This window comes from Chelonoidis abingdonii, chromosome 25 (genome assembly GCF_003597395.2).
Source record: "Chelonoidis abingdonii isolate Lonesome George chromosome 25, CheloAbing_2.0, whole genome shotgun sequence".
Lineage (NCBI taxonomy): Eukaryota > Metazoa > Chordata > Testudines > Testudinidae > Chelonoidis > Chelonoidis abingdonii.
Genome location: NC_133793.1, coordinates 1,160,046 through 1,180,659, shown reverse-complemented (window position 1 = coordinate 1,180,659; position 20,614 = coordinate 1,160,046). Strand labels below are relative to the sequence as shown.

At 46.0% G+C, this 20,614-nt stretch overlaps 1 protein-coding gene across 1 annotated transcript in view; it reads right to left on the bottom strand.

Annotated features, from left to right (window-relative positions):
* The window catches only part of EPHA10 (EPH receptor A10), a 100,204-nt gene that overhangs the window by 69,874 nt on the left and 9,716 nt on the right, over window positions 1–20,614 (bottom strand). Inside the window, exons 2-3 of the mRNA XM_032796273.2 lie at window positions 13,852–13,916; window positions 11,064–11,733 (exon numbers count right to left, since the gene is read on the bottom strand). Coding sequence (XP_032652164.1) covers window positions 11,064–11,667 — 604 coding nt within the window. The 5' untranslated portion in view covers window positions 11,668–11,733; window positions 13,852–13,916. The remainder of the gene's footprint in view (window positions 1–11,063; window positions 11,734–13,851; window positions 13,917–20,614) is intronic.

Below are 20,614 nucleotides of genomic sequence, written 5' to 3'. Positions count from 1 at the left end.
ATCAGTGCAAGAAAGGCCGTGGCCCAATTTAATTGTCCTTTGCAGACCACCATTCTGAGAGTGTGCTGCAGCAGGATCTTCGCTGGTTGAATCACGATGGGGAAAGGTGGGGAGGTATTTGTCAAATGCAACAAGGACTTGGATTTGCAAAGGGATGGTCACTGGGCAGAGATGGTGGCTGCTCAGCAAGAGGCATTTCCCCAAAGGCTGAGGCGGAATGGCAGCATCTGAGAAATAGCTGGGCCATTAACAACTGCCAGCGGAAGAGAAGGAAACACCCAAAGGCTGAAGGTTTCCTTGCTGTGTTTGCAGTCTCAGGCAATAGTCTAGCTGTACAGTGCAGTGTTGGTGCCAGGCTAATAGAGCGACGGGGGGTTGGGGATGCAATAGCTTTTACTGGACCAGCTTCTGTTGGTGAGAGACAAGCTGGCGAGCTACACAGAGTTTGACTTCAGGACCTCAAGAAGAGCTCTGTGTAAAGCTCAAAATCTTCTCTCTCACTAACAGAAGCTGGTCCAATATAGGCTATTCCCTCCCCACCCCCTTATGTCTCTGGATGTTCAGTGTTCGGAGGACGTAAAGAATGGGTGAGGAGCCCCGATAACAAGCCAGGCTTTGCCATTGTAAATCTTGTCTCGTCATTACCAACAACAATTACATGCAGTCAGAGAACATAATTATACTGTGCACACGATTAGATTCAACAGCCAATTCAAGCTATTAATAACATGCCCTGGCCTAATCACACAGCAGAGGTACAATGCCGCCCACTGCTGAATCCCATTGCATAACCAGCACGAAGCTGTTTGTCCCCATTGCACAGCTCTGAGCAAGTGCCAGTGGCACCTGCCATTCTCTGGGACCGTTTGCTTGTAACTGGAATGACGATCGACCTGGGCCTTGTCTCTCATCGGGAACTGCTAACACCACTAGCTGAGCTAGTGTTGTAAAGTCCTTGGAACCCTTCAGGTGGAAGGTGCTAAAAAGGGCACAGTACTGTTACTAATTACAAACACATTGCAAAATATAGGGCCCGTTTCAGCCAGTGAGGAAACCTTCCAAAGACGCACACCATATCTGCGGATTGTTAATTATCTCATTTGCTAATCCCTTCCTCAGATCACCCAGCAGCATTGCTGAAAGCGTCTCAGCTGGAAAAGCAGCCTCCTAGCTCCTGAACAGTTAATGACTTTACCTTCAGTCCCACAGACTCTGGCCAATACTTCAGTTCCCACATAGACAAACATGCCAAGCAGCTCCAAGCTGATAGGAATGCAAGAGAGAGTGATGTGACTGGCCAGAATCCTCCCCCAACACAGGGCACAGCTTTCATTTCCCATCTACAGAATTTAGGAAAAACTTGTGTATACTGCAAAAATCTACACAACTGGTGAAAGTTCTGTATCAGCAACCCCACTAGCTCCACCACATTCCCTTCTCTCCTCCTTGGGCTCCTTTTTAACTAGTTGGAATGTTTCTCAGAAGGGACAAATGGGAGAAGCGTCACATTTACAATACGAGTGTGGACACAGAAGAGCGGCTGACCCATGTGTCTGGGTGGAGGAATGAGGGAGAGTTTGGGGCTAGGTGACCTTTGTATGGGGACTCAAACCGAGTGAGCAGTGTGACATTTGTAGCAGTTTGAGCACAGCAGTCTCAAGCCTGGCAGCAAATGTTCAGATCTGCAGGAAGTTTTGCTCAGCTGTCCCGTCACTCATTTTGTCCATTACTGGGTTATTAGAATTTCCTGTAGGACTTTGTTAATCTAACTTAACAGGGGGCTGTGGGAAGTGAACACTAGATAGAGGCAAGGACACCTCAGCACACACTAGAAAGACAATATGGCAAACCATTAGCTTCAGGGATCAACAGAACACTAGACAGTTACACTGCTCTTCTCCAGAGCAGGAAGATGATGTGGATTTGGAAAGCAAACCATCAGCAGAACGAGTCGTTCGCTCTTCTAAAGGAGACGAGTGGTCAAGCAGAGTCCTGCTATTGCAGCCACTTTTCAGTGAGTGGTAATGGGGAACACAAGACCCTTGGATGGCTTATTTTACAGGACTACAGCCCAGCAGGTACTACAACGCTCCTATTGACAGTCGTGTACACAACCTGAGCAGAGTGTAACAAAGAAAACTAAAGCTGCCCCTGCTCCTGACCAGACTTGCATGGCCTCAATTATAAAGGCACCTTTCAAACTGGGATTAGGTTAGTTACCTGAATATCTCCCTTAAACAAGTGTGGTTATTTATGCTCCACTCCACACTGCACACTAGTGAAAGGGCGAGACCCACTATCACTGAATATGCTTATCTTACCACTGACTGATCCCTGTAGAGGGCACAATCTCCATCACCAGTGGCGGGGGGGGAGGGTCAATGACCAATAGAGAGTAGGGGAGAAACCACGAGACTCCCCTGCCCCCCAAATACAGTGAACATGTCTTACCAGAAAAGTGAAAAAAATCCATATGTAAGAGGTTTTTGTCCCAGTCCAAGTTCATGGGTCAGTAGAGATTTGGGCCATTACTTGCTGTAGATTTATTAGTGAGTAATCAACATCTGCAATTACTCACACAGTGAATTAACATCTCCACTGCTCTGTGCAGTGTCAAGTCTGACTTGCTGCTCAAAAATCCAATCAGCAACTTGGGAAGAGAATGTGCTTCACACCGGTGACCCAACAACAATTTAGATAATGAGCTGATGCGGCCAGTAAGTTGCCAGTATGACTTGTGGGACACGCATGTCCCTCAACAGCAAAACAGAGCGTTTATGTACATTTTCCTCCTCTGCATTAACTATGATAAGCCCAGGACAGAACTCATGACCATCAAGCGTTTGACAGAATGTGTCTCCAGAGCCTGCTCCTTTGTAGTAAGCATGGCTACAGTTACCACAGTAATTCATTCAATATGTTAAACGAATAAAGGGGAAATCACAGGAATCTCTCCCATGAACAGGTTGGCAGCTCACGAGCTGAACCTCCCCTCCCTAAAAGCCCTCTGTAGCACAAAGGTCTCCAAGCCTAGGAAACTGGGGGAGGGATAGCTCAGTGGTTTGAGCATTGGCCTGCTAAACCCAGGGTTGTGAGCTCAGCCCTTGAGGGGGCCATTTAGGGATCTGGGGTGAAAATCTGCCTGGGGATTGGTCCTGCTTTGAGCAGGGGGTTGGACTAGATGACCTCCCGAGGTACTTTCCAATCCTGATGGTCTTCGTAAGGGTGCATTCTATAAGTGATACAAAATATAGTGCAAATTCCCTTATGAAAATATAATATTAGCCCATCACCACTCTGGGATGGTGCCCTGATGTTCTTAAGCACGCATGTCCATTTCTAATTGCCATCTCATTCGTGGTGTTCCTGAGCACTGGGTTAAACCCGACTATATTCCACTAGTGGAAAGCTGTTGGAAAGTTTGGTTAAAATTTAGTACAGTTTCAGGTGTCCAGCAGCAAAATCCACATTTCCATCTCAGTGTGCAGAGTGCAAGATAGTCAATTAGCACACACTCTACTTCTTTGTTATGTTAATATTAAAGCCATTTCCATATTCATGTCCGAGGGTGTGCTCTCCCCATCATTAATACACACTGATGGTCTGTGTCATGGCCATGCTTTCTAAGGGTAGGCTGGGTCTTAGTGTCAAGACTCTCTCTCTAATTAATGTCACCTGAGTATTTGATTTAATTTGACTTGTCAGCATCTCTTAAGGAAAAGACCTAGTGACCTGGGACCAGGAATGACTAAATATAACTCCCTGGCATCAGGAGGAAGAAGTGAACAATAGGGACAGAAGGCACAGTGTAAATGGTGATCACTCGCAATTTAAGTGTTGCTTTCAGTGTACTAAGGATAGAGAAGGGGAAAGAGGGTTAATGAAGGTGGGCACTTGCAGAAAGAAGCATTGCTGCATTTATAGATAATTTAACCCTTCGGCAATGGTTCACATCCAGGCACATTCTATTACACTTACACTTACACACACACACACACGGAAACTTTCCAGACTGATCCACTGCTCACAGGCAGCTTCTTTATAGTGGTGGCTTGTAATGTGGATTGTCCCTTCGCCATCTCGCTGGCTCCTACAACACAGCAAATATAAGACAAGGCTGAACTCTGCAGATATCAGTCCTGCCAGGTTAACCCTGAGGCAGATCAAGGGGTTAGGAGCATGCAGTCCACTTCTGTGCCTGTACCTGTTCTGCACATAAGAAGGGTCATACTGGGTCAGACCAAAGGACCATCTAGCCCAGTATCCTGGCTTCTGACAGTGGCCAAAGCCAGGTACCCCAGAGGGAATGAACAGAACAGGGCAATTTATCAAGTGATCCATCCTGTTGCCCGTTCCCAGCTTCTGGCAAACAGAGGACACTTCTGAGCATGGTTTTGCAACAAGAGACCATCCCGAGCTGTGAAGCTGACCCTTTACACCAGCACTAAATCCACTTTTTTAACAGGATTTTTAAAATCCTGACAAAGCAGTAGAGATTTCACATTCCTCCCAAAATTGGTTTCGGTGCCATTATCCCCATGAGGAAGGTGTCTTAAAGCCTGTGGAATTGCCTGCTAATTAGATCATAGCCTCCTGGGGAAAAAAGATGCTGACTGGCAGGTGATAGAGGCGAAGAAAGAACTAAATACAAAGAGGCTATTTCTCCAGTGCCTGCTGCAAGTCCAGCAGAATACTAACGTGCAGCCAGCTCCCAGCAGGGCTGTCAAAACTGGGCAGAAATAAATTGAAAAGAAAACTTAGCTAGAGTGTGAATTTACGTTTCTGTCAAAGAAAAGTGGCTGACAGCTATTTTTGGAAACTGGTCTTCATCATATTAATTCACCCTCTGGTGAAAGCTGTCTCATTTGCAACAAATCTGGCTGGTAAATATTAACCTTGGGCTTTGTTGAAATTCTCCTTGCAGATACAAAGAGGAGAAGGATGGAGAAGACAAAGCAGAGACAACTTTACAACAAATGTCAGACATAGTTTCTATGTTAGGGCTTTAGTTACACAAAAGATATTGCATACACTGGAAAGTAAATTATATGAAGGGGGCCAGTGCGTGTGTCTCATGATATTAAGGGTAAAAGGACACAGCTGCTGAGGAGCCTGTCAGGAAAAAGGCAGGAGTGGACAAGTCCGATCAGCTGCAGTGTAATAAGACTTAATTCACTCACTATGGGACCACTGAAGCTAGATTTCAAAATCAAGCACAGAGCAGCATCTGGCTTCAGACATACGCTAAACAAGAAGAGTGTTTCAAATGTATTTTGTGGCAGAACCTCATCTTATTTGAGCAGATAATCAACACTCTCTCATTCTACACTAGAGGTGGCTACATTTCAGTGACTGGTGAAGTGATTTAGAATATATGAGAACACATACAACGTTGGTTACCTGCCTTGGGATCCTTTAGGAGGAAAGGAGCTGTATAGAAAGATGAACAGCAAAAAGATCTGGATTTATTACAGCAGTGATCACTGCATGCTAGGAATATTATTAGTCCTTTTTTTAATCTCTGCTGATTACTGTGCTAAAACATGAATGTTCCCTCAGCACAACGATGACTTCAGTACTAGAATACTAGAGAGTTATAATCTAATTAGAGCCCAGCCTTGCAAATTCAAGGAGACATAGAAATCCATTTCCTCTCCACTGAGAAAAGCACATCTTAAAGAGCTTCCTTCTTCACCACATCAAGTTTAAGCTCTGCATCCTCCCCACCCACTCAAAGTCCATGACACCGCCCTACTTATTTTATCCAGCTCTCTTTGTACTGATCCCCATCCCTCCTGCTTTGCCAGAGATGCCAGCTTTAACGTCCAATCTCATAGCACCCAACTAAAGAGGTACAGATCAGCAGGGCAGAAAATAAAACTGACCAGAAGGCTTGATACACTCCCTACAGACCCCAGTGCTCATTTGGTTCACAGGACTCTGATCTGGATGTAGCACATCCTACTTGCAAACAGGGTCAGTGTAGCTCAGGTTTAGAGGTTGCCAGGGAGAACCACAGAGGATGCTATGGTCAGGAGAGGGGGATGACTATTCACATGAGTCTCATTCCGTGCCAACATTTATTTTTTCTTCCTATTTAGAGTTATCAAACACACCCGTCTGTGGGCTCCGTGCACCCAGCCAATTACAAATCTAAAACACTAGACTCCAGTCTTCGCTTTTACTGTGAGCTGGAGAACGGGGCAGATTTTTCAAATGAAAAATTGATTTATTGAGAAAGGCTCCTGGCTTGGCAGCTACCTGGGTCTGCAGTTAACTCAGGAGCCAGTTTCTGTCTTGTCTTCGAGGGCTCATTTTTAAAGCCCAGTCCAGAGCAGGGCTAGCACCACTGGTAAGGGAGAAAGACTCAGCCCTGTGTTTTCATCTGCAAAGGGCAACGCACACTTTCAGATGCATCCAGGTTTAGGTACTTTATCATTTCCTAATTCTGCACTCTCCCTGCAGGGCACAGTGGAGGTGCACTCTCTGTAACAGTGTCAGAGCCGGGGCAGGCATGAAACATTTGGAAGAGGGAGTAATTAGAAGAAACATTAGGGCCTGGCTTATGCAGGGGGAGAGGAGCAGAGGCTGGGGATGGGGATCAGACAGACAGACAGACACTGCTTTGCTCAGCACTCCCCTTTAAGGCTGAATACTGAGAAGATGGTCACTCCAGCAGTGCTGCTCCAATAACTGCATTGCTCTGTCTGACCCACAGCCCTGCTGCAGGGTCTCTTGTTTCCACGTTTTAAAAGACATGGGCTAGATCCAAGCCTGCATTAGTAGGTGCAATGCCAGGCCAGTCAGGCTGCCACTGCTCCCAGCAGGGCTGGATTTGGTCTGGCTTTTTATCATCACCATATAGCTCTGTCCATAGCGACCAGCAGCTCTCGTGGGAAGAGCAGCTGGGAGGCCACAAGAAGCTGCCTGACTTCTGCTGACCTCTTCATGGGGCAGTGCTGGCTCTGACCCAGCTCACTGCCACCTCTATAACCCACTGCCTGGGGCCAAGCAAGCACACAGAACTGGGCTCTCGGCAGCCACGTTTCAGGTGCAGTTATGGCCTCCTGCCTGAAGTGCTCTCCTGGCTTGGCATCCTCTTACTGCACAGCCCCCAGGCAGGTCACAATTACAGCTGGCCAGTCTGCTGGATCCTGCAGTATCTTACTGAGGGTGCAGTTCTCCCTCTCGTGCTTGGCACACACACACACTCCCCGCGTTCAGAGATTTACCAGCCCTGGGTAGCTCACTGCAGACGTGATGCCAGGTGACTGCTGGCCCTGCACATGCTACTTCTTCCCAGCAAATTCTAAACATGAGGTGCAGCCAGAAAGGTGTCAAAGAAGGTCTCGAATGACAAACAGACACAGGCCAGGGAGCTCTGAAGTGGAACATGAGGAAAGGCCTGGCAAAGAGCAGGGCCTCCTAACTGCCAGGCCGCATTACACCAGACAAATGGTCTGTCCCGGGCTTATCCCAGTTTAATGGGGAACTGTCCTTGAACAAAAGAACAGGTACTTCAGGCTGCCAACAAAGAATGAATGAGAGAAGCCCATTAAGATTAGGATTCTGTACCTGTCACCTCATGGAGTAAGGGCCCTGCTCACAGCCCCCGCACCAAATCAGGCACTGACACCCACAGACAAATGGAGCCTCGGAGCAATTCACCGCAAATCAGTCAAGCCACATGTTCCAGACATGGCCCGAGGGAAAGGGGGGTGGGGATGTTCAATAGACAGAGGAGCAGAATAGCCCAGCAGGGTTGCATGATGCCCTCTCCTTGGGGGAGAGAAAAGATCATGGCAAATGCTCTGGCAGACCAGCTCAGTGTGTGAGAGACAGCATTGCACACAGTCTCCCCGAGACGCCGGCCTTCACACAGCCAACACATCAGCATGGTGGCTTGCAATCATCATGATATACTGGGAAAGGACTTTTGCTGCAGGTCCAAGCAGCTCCCACTATTACATGTCAGAGCTGCTGCTCTGGCCGGCAATCACATGGGCTGGAATTGCTTCTCCCTCACTTGTTTGCCATCCCTGAAGTTCCCCAAGCCTCCACTGGAGTCTCTCCCTCACTGGTAGGTAAAAGCACTGCTGTCAGAGATCAGAGTCATGGTTTCACTGGGAAGGAGGCCCTGGAAAACTTTAACCTGGAGTAGGGCCCTTCTCAGAACAGATCTTGGGAGCAAAGCACTGGAGTCAGAGTTGCTGCACAGCCAGTCAATTTTAACATCCACAAAAAGCCATTGTTGTTTGTCTTCAAGTGAAGCTAATTTTTTTGTCCTTGTTGAAGAATTCCTGCGGCCTTGGATGCTTTCATCATAAATCTTTAACATTATTCAATTAGTACATGCTAATGTAAGGTTTAAAGAAATTTCCACTTTTCAAAATTATTTTGATATTTGACCAGACATCAGACGCAGCTCCACAGAGAGTGACTAATGACCTGCTTTCTGTGAATACGGAAAAAAGACCCCAAAACCAAAAACTTAATTATGTCCATTAAATTACTTTAAATAATTCATATTCTCTTAAGAAAAATATTTGAACTCAACATGGAGAAACCTGAAACATTAGCAAGAGCCTTCTGGGACTCGCTTTGTAAATTCCCCACTCCAAACAGATGGGAAGAGCATGGCAAGCTGCCACGCAAGCACTGAACAATACCAAGATTTCAATTCAATAGTTTTATTATGGTCTTCTTAAAGAGGGAATTAAGTGAATCACTACTACCAAGAGCACCATTAAAGGCTTTCCTGCCTTCCGGGGAAGGAGGGAGCAGAGTTAGATGGCCAGCACACTGCATCCTGTAAAGGGAATTTAAGGTTTGCATGGCGCCAAGTATTCATTTAGAGTGACCAGATGTCCCAATTTTATAGGGAGTGTCCCGATTTTGGGGGCTTTTTCTTATATAGGCACCTATTACCCACCACCCCCGTCCCGATTTTTTACACTTGCCCTCTGATCACCCTATATTCATTTGACAACTGAACGGTTATGCTTAGGCAGAGCTCACTCTAACACACGGGTGCATTTCTACCACAGAGAAATGTTAGCACTTCAGGACATATTTATGTCCTTTCTCCTCTTGCCTCTTCATTGAGTGAGTTTTCTGCAGCCCTGCATGGCCTTCCAGAAGCAGAGTGTAGCAGTGGTTTCACTCAATCTGCATTTTGGCAATAGCTACAGAGCCACTGCAATCTTAAAAATAAAGTTACCCTGACAGTCACCGAGATAACCTCGGTTTTAGAATCAAAGAATCACAGGGTTAGATGGGACCACAAGGGTCATCTAGTCTAATCCCCCTGCCACGATAAAGGATTTGTCATGTCTAATTCATCCAAGACAGATGCTAGCCAGCCTCCTTTTGAAAAAAACTTCCAGTGAAGGAGCTTCCACCACTTCCAGAGGCATCTGTTCCATTGTCCTACTGGTTTTACAGGTAGGAAGTTTTTTGTAAAATTTAATCTAAATCTGCCACGCTGTAGTTTGAGCCCATTGCCTCTTGTCCTGCCCTCTGTGGCAAGAAAGCAACTTTTCATGGCAGCCTTTCAAGTAGCTGAAGACTGCTATCATGTTCCCCCTCAATCTCCTCTTTTCCAAACTAAATATAACCAGTTCCTTCCAACTTTGCTTATATGGCTTACTTGTCCCATCCTTAGTTTAGCTGTGGGACCAACCAAAGTCAAAGCAAGCTGACCTGGACAGAAAGAGACAGAGAAAGAGAGAGGTGCCATGATTGGGAAGACAAACCAGACGCAGAAGGACCCTGGAGGCCCGCAGGGAAGACTGACCCCAGCCCAAAGAATGCTCTGGAATAGGGAGGAAACTAAGGCAAACGCATGAGAAGTTTATTACTTTTGTCGAGATCTGTATATTTCTTGTATGATTAAGAGCAATCATGGTAGATTCCTGTGCATTGTATTACACCTATCTCAGGCCCTCGAAATGTTAACCTGTCGGACCAGCATGCTCACATAGATGGAGTTCTGAACAAGGTGTGTTTAAGCTATGGGGGAGTACAATGGGAGGGGGAGTCGGCACTGATCACAGGGGCTGGATCGTTGGACATGGAGGCCCCAGCTCCCAAGAGGGGTAGCTAGACAGAGGATCTGCATGCTCGGACCCCAGACTAAGGGCCGTGCATGAACTTGTTAGGCCTCAAGCACTCAGGATCCGGCAATTGGTTCCCCTTACAGCAATTTGGACAGTGCCCCAGAGGGGACACTTGACTAGGTCTGTGACAAAAGGGTACACAAGAACTTCTTAGCATTTGCACAGATAACACCACTCAAAGCATCCTGCCCTTGAAATTGTTTGAACAGATGCATCTTAGTTACTTTGACATTTTTAACTTGATTTACAGAAGCATTTGCTACAATGCTGGGCTGAGATTCGGTATTGAACAAGAACTAAGAAAAAGACATTAACAAAATAATCCTCTTCCATTCCAAAAGCGTTTCCAAACACTGATTCCAAGGACAGCACCAGCCCCCTGGCTCACTCAGCCCCTTGGTAATGCCGAGTTTCTCTTACCATCATTTTAAAAGACAGAAACTGACGTGAATTTCAGCATCAGACTGACTAAAGTGACACTAGTTACGTAGGGATTATATCCATTTTTACAGCTGTCATTAAACGCAGCCTTGCAAGCTGTAAAGTCACTGAATCATTAAGTTGAGTGTTAAGCATGACAATGGGGATATTACTGTTCTAGAGTCATTTTATGGCACGTACAAAGTTATGGAAAATACCTGAAGCTATTCTGAGCCTTTGGCATGTCTGTTTAGTCAAAGATGCTGCTGAATCAGTCGGCACAGTACAACCACCACCACAAAAACCAATAGACCTTATTCCCTGGTCCCCAATAAAGCTCTGGTTATTGGATTAGTAAATCAGAATGAACTGAAAAAAAAAAGAAAACCCACAACACAAGATTGACAAAATGCAATTCCAGTTGTTTACATTGTGCTCTGATACCAGGGTGCTGGACACAGTCTAACAATGAGATGGACTGATTGGGGCCTCAAATTGAAATAGAGCATGAATGGCCATTTTTACCTTCACACCCATCATCCTTCTCTTCAAAGCCAGCACTACATGTACATTTCCCAATGGGGACTAGCCACTCCCCCTCCGCACTGCAGTGCATCCTGGGAGGACTATCCAGGTCTATTTCAGAATGATTGACGCAGGTGCCCTTAACTTCCACCAGGGTTGCAAATGCTGCTTCTGCCACAGTGTCTGGAAACACTGCCAAGTTCTGCACCGTGGAGAGGCACTTTTTGTAATAAACCCGCACGGAAACCAGAGCCACGCAAGCACCCACGTCCTGGAAGCCCAGGTGGAAGCCTCTCTTGCTCAGGTGCCCAATCTCCCTCAGCTCTGTGTTCAGCTTCATTTTGCGCTCGCCCAAGTCCCCCTGGGTGAAGCTCTCATCTGCAGCAATGGTGTCAATTTTGGTATGCTTGTTCTCACGGATGCTGTGACCCAGATCAGAATCTGATTCAACATAGTAGAGGTTGAAGGTTTCCTTGCATGTGCCAACCACTCCAGGGATGCTGTTACAGTCCCTCAGGGTGAATTTCAGCTCAATGAAGATTCTTTGGCCACCGCGCCTGGCAATCCAGCCTGTCTGCAGCCAGTTGTTTTGATTCGACTCCATGACATTGCAGACCTGGTAGGTACGAATCGGCTTGTAGTTTTCATCTACTCCACTGATTTCTTCCCACTATAAAAAGAACACATGTCTTGACAACTGCCATTTAGTGAGAACCAGTCTTCCAAGTAAAACCCCCTTCGTACTGAGATTATAAATACAGCCACTAAAAACCCCTTAACCTATGCATCATTATAGCAGATATTAAAAAAAAAATGAAGCCCATAGAATACACAAATCCCAACATAGCCACTCTGCCGTGTTTTCCCGTTTCTCAAAATTTAGGAGGGAGAAACACAGCCAGTAACAGAGGATGGACACAGGATTTAATGTCTAAAACAAGATCTAATTTCTAAAAGCCAGAAAAGTCTTGTCTGCAAAGCTAGAGGCAAGGTGCACTATCCCCCAGTTCGTTCCCGCAGGGCCAGAGATGGCTTTCGCTGTATTAGCGACTAACGTCATAGTTAAGCGTATTATCAGGGCCAGTTTTCAATCCCATTTGACTGACCTCTTCTCTCCAAGCACCTACTGAACTGTTCAAAAGGTGGTGACTATCAGTATCTCTGCAACTCCACTAGCTTCAGGTCATAAGCTGTATTTTAGTACAGCACAGCAGCAATTACAGCTCCCCAGTGGGAGCTGTAGACAGCACTGGTTGGGGGGGCAGGGGAGAAAGGAGAGTAAGGAGGGAGGAAGTGTCAGACCAACTTCTCCTCGCCTGTCATTTGGTGGGCAGGAGAAGGAAGGACTCCACCCTCCCTGCCAAGAATGACTCTGGCAATGCTGAGCAACTCAGGTCAGAATGAGGGGCAAAGTCCCCAAGGCCGACTGTCTCTCATGGCTTTACCTTCCTGGACAGGTAGTATTTGCCCTGTCACCCAGATGCATCTCACACTGCCAAATATCAAAAGAAGCTAGAGATGGCTGGGGATGAAGGAGCCGGGTGCCTCAAACCTAACAGGGACAATCTCCGGCCTGAAAGCAGGCCAAGGACATTGATGCTCTCAAGGAACAAGCTCACCCCAAGTGTAAGTGAAGTGGCATTTCCCTGGAGCAGCCAGGGAAGTGTCGATTGATGAGATGGTGATTAGAACACCAGCCCTGAGAAGGAAGTGATCTGAGGGCTGCTCACAGCAAGTCCTTCCACAGGTGGCAGAGTTTGTAGTGAGATAACCAAAGAAATCCCCTAATGAAGTTCCTTCCCAGCCACCCACAGGCTCCAGGCCAGCTGACCCCTGAGCCAAGCTCCAAACATGCAGTGTCACTTCAGAAGAGGGAGTTAAGAACAGCAGGAAACATCTGATTTCACTGATTTGCCCTTTCAGGTGAAAGTGGGCACAGCTACAGACAGAGGCGGCAACACAGCCATTCACTTAGACAAACTACAAATCATGCAGCGGTCTGGAGTCAAGTTCCCCAAGAATTCCAGAGATCCTGCCCTTTTTGCTCATCAGGGAACAGAGTGAATCCCTTAAGGCAACTGGCCTGGAAAGTGAACTAGAGAGAAAAGCTTTAATTGACTTGAGTTCCTTTTCTTAGTACAAGAATGCAAAGTGCATTGTCATGAGCTATGCTCAATTTGCAGTGTTCCTCTGACATAATCAATACACTCACTCAGCTCCTCTCCCCGGCTGTCTGGGATTGACAAACATCACCGTTCACATCAAGGCAGCATTGTGTCAGCTTGTCAAGCCTGCTGTTCACATCACAGAGACATGTCGCTGCTTCTCAGCTCACCTCTGGGATCTGGATTTTAAGCAGAATTTTGTCTCCCATCATTCTAACACTGTTTAGTGGCTGAAGGCAGGTACCTATCTAGACAAGCAATGGCCAAAAGCAAAGGCCCTCCACAGTATAGAGCATTTGACACCCCTGAGGAGATCATCGGGATCAAGAGTTCCGTCTTCATCTCCTTGAAGGGAGAGCACCAGCAAATGCACTTCCACAGGTGGCATTACTCAGCTGCTGAAGCTAGTTCGCTCAAGCCACGAAGCCATTCCCATAAATCCAGACAGCCCGGAATTACCATGCAGAATCAGGAGAGATTTGTGACACGTGTAAGTGGCGAGTACTGCTGGACGCACACCATTGCTCTAAAGCAGAGTTAACCAAGCTGCCCAGGGGTGGGATAGGTGAGATGCTGGAGCTGTATTATAGTGACAAAACTTATCTGCATATGTTTTCACTTACCCCATTCGATGGGTGCGACGTCCAGCCCAATTCGGCCTGGGACTCCTTAGAATCCAGCAAAACAACTGCATGGGAGACAGAGGTGTTAAAAAGTGAATTTATAGAACTCACACCCTCTCAGCCACCCTGATGCACTACACTGAACATCCAGCCTCTGAAATGGCTCGACCATTTGGAGACAGTATTCAGACCACTTCACACTTTTAAAAGGGCACAGTGTGCCTCAGACATACACAGCAGTGACACTGCCATGCTCTAAGGAAACCCTGAAACAGCTTCAAATCCCAGTTTGTCACTAGCTGACATTAGAAACGTAATGACGACAACTGTCACATCTGCAAACTATTTCAAAGGCCATTTTGCCTTCCTTGACCAGCTGAGAGCAGAGTTCCAGGTTCTGCATTTGCCCACTTCTACTGTGCCAACGACAGCAGCAAAACTGCCAGAGGACATGCTGCTTTGGGGGTCTGGAAGGTCAGCAACAATCGCAGGGTAACCACAGAGCCCTGAAATGTGGCAGGTGGGGTGAGAAAGAGGAGGGAACAGACCATCCAATATTTTGTTACAAATGTGTAAGTGAATTGAGAACTGTTAAATTCAATAACTTACTGCTGCTAATGTGGAGTCTTTAATCTCATTTCTAAAACTTCCCTATGTATTGTTGACTAACCAGCTGTGGTAGAGCCACCTCGCCCAGCTTCGGCAGACCGACTCAGCTACACTGAGATTGGATCTATCCGCGACATCTATTTTACAGTGGCAAGAATTCCAGGATACACATTATAGCGCACAATTGCACCTGAGTGGTGAAATGCTGGTGTCATGGCAAAACCCCCACTAACTTCCGTGTGGCACAGCTTTCATCCTAGGGGATTAAAATGCTCAGATACCATGGCGATGGTACTAGTAGAAAAATCTTTAGCTAGCTAAAGACAGCTAAGCACTGGGCTCTAAGTAGTGTCTTGCAACACAGCTCTTCATACTACAATCAAAGTATCAGCAAAGGGACATGACTCACGTGTGTAAGTCTGATCGAGAAATATCATGACATTAGAATAAGTGATTTTCAGTACTAATCCCATGACAACCACTTGACATTAAATACCACACTGAAATTGACTTTAATGCTCGAGATTAGGTCAGGTTAGCTCACCCGGCTCCTTGGAGCAAAGCAGTGTTCCACTTTACAAACATCAAAACCTTTACAACAGCAGAATTGCTGGAAATTCCCCCATTTTCTGATCCAAGTTACTCAAAAGGGGTTGGGCGAGGTCAGTTTCCAACACATTGGGAAGTGGTGCTGCCCTTTCCAAATGCACTGTTGCCATCACCAGGACTGAGACACTAGATATCATTTACACTAAATATAAGAGCAGCAGAGAATCCTGTGGCACCTTATAGACTAACAGACGTTTTGGAGCGTGAGCTTTCGTGGGTGAATACCCACTTCGTCAGACGCACCCGTGGGTGAATACCCACTTCGTCAGACGCACTTCGTCCTGCATCTGACGAAGTGGGTATTCACCCACGAAAGCTCACTCTCCAAAACGTCTGTTAGTCTATAAGGTGCCACAGGATTCTCTGCTGCTTTTACAGATCCAGACTAACACGGCTACCCCTCTGATACTTGACACTAAATATAAACGCCCACTTTGATTCCCAAATGTAACGGCCAAACATCAGAGGTCCCCAGCAGGGACAGATCCTGGAATGGTCAAGATGACCCAACAGGTCTTTTCTACTCTCCGTAGCTGTAATTTCCATGTCGGGGCTATACCAAGTCATTCATTGATTCCAGTGTAGAAATGAACCAAGTATCTTGGCAGAGTACCCCAACAGAGGCAGGATCAAACTCACTCACACCTCTGAAAGTCATAAAGACATCATCTCTCTGTAGTGGGATTCTCTCTAAAACTAACAGGATATAAAGGCTAATCTCCACAGGCTCATGCTAAAAATAATAGGCTGGAATCATCTGTATTTTTATCAAAGTGATAAACATTTCACTAGTGTAAGTGTCGCACATGGGCCTTTTATTGGAAGTAACTATCACCAATAATAATAAAAATGTTCATTTTTAATACCTACTTTGGAATATAGAGACTGTCAAATATTTAAACAGATACAATGAAGATATTAAGGATAACTGCTAGCTCTCAGGAATTTGTGGCTATAACTTCAGTCACAGACAAACAGAGTAGCTGGTTTATTCAGTTAATGGACAATAATTAAAAAAAAATTCATTACTGATTCCCTCATGAGTAAGGCTGTGCGTCCGTCATGGATTCCATGACCTGCGTGACTTCCGCAGCAGCAGGTGCTGGCTCCAGCAACAGTAGTTTGGGTGTGTGGGAGGCTGCTCACGGCTTGGGCAGGTGGTTGGGGTGTGTGGCGGTGCTTACCTGGGAGGGGCTCCCTGGCTCCCACTGGCATGTCCCTGAAGCTCCTAGGCAGAACAGCCCAGGGGGCTCCATGCACTGCCCGCGCCCACAGGCACCACCCCTGTAATGCCTATTGGCTGCAGTTCCCAGCCAATGGGAGCCGCAGAGCTGGTGCTTGTAGCGGGAGCAGCACGCAGAGCCTCCCTGCGACCCCTCCCCCTAGTTGCTACAGGGGCATGCTGGTTGGGGCCAGGTAGGAAACCTGCCAGCCCCATCAACCCTTCCCCCCTCTCAGCAGCAATGGGGATCGTGGGCCAACCCCCCCCCCCCAAGCACCGCTAGCACACACACACCCCCAAGCACCTGTGGTCCCCCAGCCCAAGTTTTAGTTAGGGGTATATAGTAAAAGTCATGGACCGGTTTACTGCCTGTGAAATACCATGACTAAAAAGTAGCCTTACTCATGATTTTGCAAACTGTAAGCTTGGTATAAAGTTTCCCCCAGAGAATAAGGGATTCCCAAGCCAACCTGAGGATGTCGGGGGGGTGGGGGGGCACGAGGCGGAGATTCAGACAAAACACAGCCCATGACCAGCTTGCCTCTCAACATCAGAGAATAACTAGTCTCATCTCTCCCTTCGGTTTCCATAGAATCAAAGAAGTTTTAATTCACATGCAGAATTCCCCCCCACCATCAAGTTTAGTTAAATTGCCAGCCTCTGCTGTGCATTCCTAGCAGATGCTAGTTCTTCCATCAAATGATATTACTGCTGATTTGGCCATTTGCTATGCCCCCTGCCAGACCTACCATATTGTACCACTTCATAAATTCCGCTGATCACCACCAACAGGCCTTAGCGGCATTAGGCTTATCAGTATCTGAGCAGCAAATTGAGAGAAAGGGTTGTTTCTGGACAGCACAATGAGCAATACTTAAAAAAAACCATAATGTGAATGAAGTGAAGTTCAGAGTGAACTGAAAACAAACCTTGGCTCTCTCCAGCCTGGAATCATTCATTTGCAGAGGGGTGTTGGTTACAATGCAGACCATACATTTTACTCCAAAGCACACTCAAATTGGCCACCATCCACTGAGCATAGTTCAGCTAATGCTCTTTTCCTACATTATAGTAGAGCAGATTACAGCGATGCTGAAATTATTTACAGCAACAAAATTCTGACAAAGCCAGTACTTCTCGCAAATAACCTCCCTTCCTGCATTTCATGGTCTGCAGCTTTCATTTCGCGCTGTGAATGTTCAAATGAAGCACCTGTACTTCCAGATCACAACTGAGTTTAGAGGAATTATTATTAACCACACTCATGGGACTATTTACATAATCACCAAATAGTCCAGTAATGGGGCATTCGTTATTTGAAAATCTAGAGCGATGACTAAAAACCCTCAACAAATGAATGACAATTTAACAAACAGACCGCAAGAGCAAGTCACTGGCAGCCAGTTTCTTCCTCTAGGCTTAAGGGTTTCTGATTCAGGGAGGTAGAGGGAAGGAGGAGTACTCAGTTTTCACATCACTTTTTTAGACACACTTCTGCCCTCTCCAGACAGAGCTCTCTGTGGTTAAAAATGAAGGCAGGATATACTCCAGTTATCTCACCATAGCCACAATTCCAGGGGGATTATTAGGCAAAAGATCTAGATTTCATCTGCACATAACCCATGTTAACACATTTTGGCTGCGTGTGTCCCTCTCGGGGTTAGACATGGACAGGTACAAGACTGCTGTTACCTCCAGCTAACAGACACAAACCTGGAGCTCAGGAAGTACATGTTCATGCTTTTAAATCCACAGATCTTGGGTTCACTCCCCACAAACGACCCAGCCAGCAGCTTCATTACATGCCCATAAGGAAGTCTTATAGTATTAGAAGTAAAATGGGTGTGGAGAGAGGTGAATGGAGGATGAAGAGGAAGCCCCACTGGGTCTCCTTCCCTGCCTCAACGGTGTTACTCTGGGCTGCCTTGGATTTAATTGCAACAAAGTTTGACAGACACAGGGGCTAACAAGGAAAACAGTCAATAATGTGGAAGGTTACACAGTTTACACTAACAACTCATTGTCCTCTAGCACCTTTCTACTAAAGACCACTAAAGCATTCTACGCGCAGTAACGAATGAAGCCACACATCATCCCTGGGAGGAGCACATTGTCCTCACGTTACAGATGAAGAAACAGAGGCAAAGAAGGTTGTGAGAAGTGCTATAAGTTGTGTCTGATGAGTATTATTGGACAGACCGAGGTGATGTTTGTACTGACTGGCTGGCTTCAGCTTTGTTTGACCCAAGTGTATTCTTAGCGAGCTTCTTAGTCAGCAAACTTGCTTACAGCGGACGCTGCATAGGACAAAGGGGATGTTTTGACCACAGATATTACATAAACTAAAGGGAGTCATTGGGACAACAGATATGCAAAACATATTGCCAAGATACAATTAGAGAAAAACAGGTAAAAAGTCCCTACACAGAGTAAAGGGTCAAAGTGACCTGGCCAAATTTGCATGATCAATGGTAATAAAGCAATTAGAGAGAGAAATAACAACAGAAAAATAGCAAAGGTAAACAGAAGTTATGCCAATTCAAGTTTACACATGTACTGTATGAGTTACATAAGATATGCAATATTCATGATACTTAACAGTTATTGGAAGAGAACTAATGAATAAGCAATTTGGATGCATATAATACAGGATAGATTATCAGACAGTCAGAGCTTTGTAGGAGAAACCCATTGTGACCCACTGATGCCCTAGGAGAAAATAGCTGGCCATTGTCTTTTTGTGTATATATGTCATTCATTACTTTAACAGTAATCGCAATCCCAAGGCACGCTTCTGTTCAAACAAAGGTCTGAATTAAAAACCTGAGTGTGTCAGACCTCAGTGGGTGTCATGCTCAGCTGACAACAGGAAGAGACTTCTCCTAGGCACATTGTGTTTGTTCTAGAGCCAGGAACAGAAGCTAGATTCTCTCTTTCCTCCACTGCATGCTTCAACCAATAAGCAACGCTGCTGAGTTCCATATTTGCAACACATCATCGTACCTGATAGGCAAATTTGTATGCAGTCCATTTGGCTGTACTGTAACTGAAATGTAATGGAATATGTAATCCCCCCTCCAAGAGACCCACTGATTGATCAGATCTGATATCAGGTAACAGAACGCCATGATTGTATTAGGGAGCCCTCAAAGGAGCAATCAATATTTCACAAAATTAATTACTTGCCCTTTTAAATTATATTTATAAAATCCACTCGTGCTGCCATTTTGAAGAGAGATCCCCTAGGACAGACCATCTCCAAAGACCAAAGAGACATATGTTTCTGCTACTGAAGCTTAATAGAGAAATTAAGCAAATATATGCACATCTGGATAACAGAATAAAAACACATAAAAGAGAGGCCTTAAAAGCTAATGAGATGTTCAAATATTGTTTCCTGGTGCAGTGGCAATAAAGCATGTTTCTCAAAGCACAGCAATGCACTCATTTGCGCCTTGCCAGCACCACAACCTGACAGGAAAGTATTGAGATTTCAGATCTTTCTTTAGCGCTACCACTGCACAGCAGCTAAGAAAGCAGGCACATGCAAATCAGCCTTCAGAGGTGCAGTGGAGTAACAAGTACAGTAAATGTAAGTCCCAGAAATCTCTGCATGGCCCATCTGGGTACAGTCCTCTGTGCTCCTCGGCTTCATCTTCTCTTATACACCACAACTCCATGTCATTAGGAGCCCTGGGGCTCGGGTCAGGAACAAGTGGGAGCTTTCTCAGACCCCAGCATCCCACCCTGTTACTTTAGTTGTTTGAGAGGGGAAAGAGGGTCAGAGAGCAGTACAATCTAGCTTTCACCCAGATGCATGCCTGTCCTTAATACTGTCCCATAGACACTGAGACACTAGCGCTAAAGTGTGCCAAGCAAAAAGACAGGGTGGGAGTCCCAGAAGCCAGCATTCCACATGCTCTAGCCTGCTCATGCTTCCCCTCGCATTAGGCTGCAGCTCCACTTTTCCCACTCGTCCATGAGCTACAGAAAACCCCAAGGTGCAGAAAAATCTCTGTTTTGTTTCAGAGAACATTTAGCTTATCATAGAACATGAAGCTAGTGAGACGGAGATGTCCAGTGTTGTAATATTTGGAAAAACACAAAGGGATGTTTTGGAAAAATCACATTATTCATAAATCATTAGATGCTGAATTCTTGGATTTCTCATTTTCAGGAGAGTTTATTATAGCCTGTCAGCGTGCATGGATTCCAGTGAAGCACAGGGGCCTGCGCTACCAAGATTACCTGCCTTAGTAAGTGAGTCCCATGGGGAGCACTGACTGCACGTGTTTGGCAGAGTGGAAGGTTAGAAGTATCCAT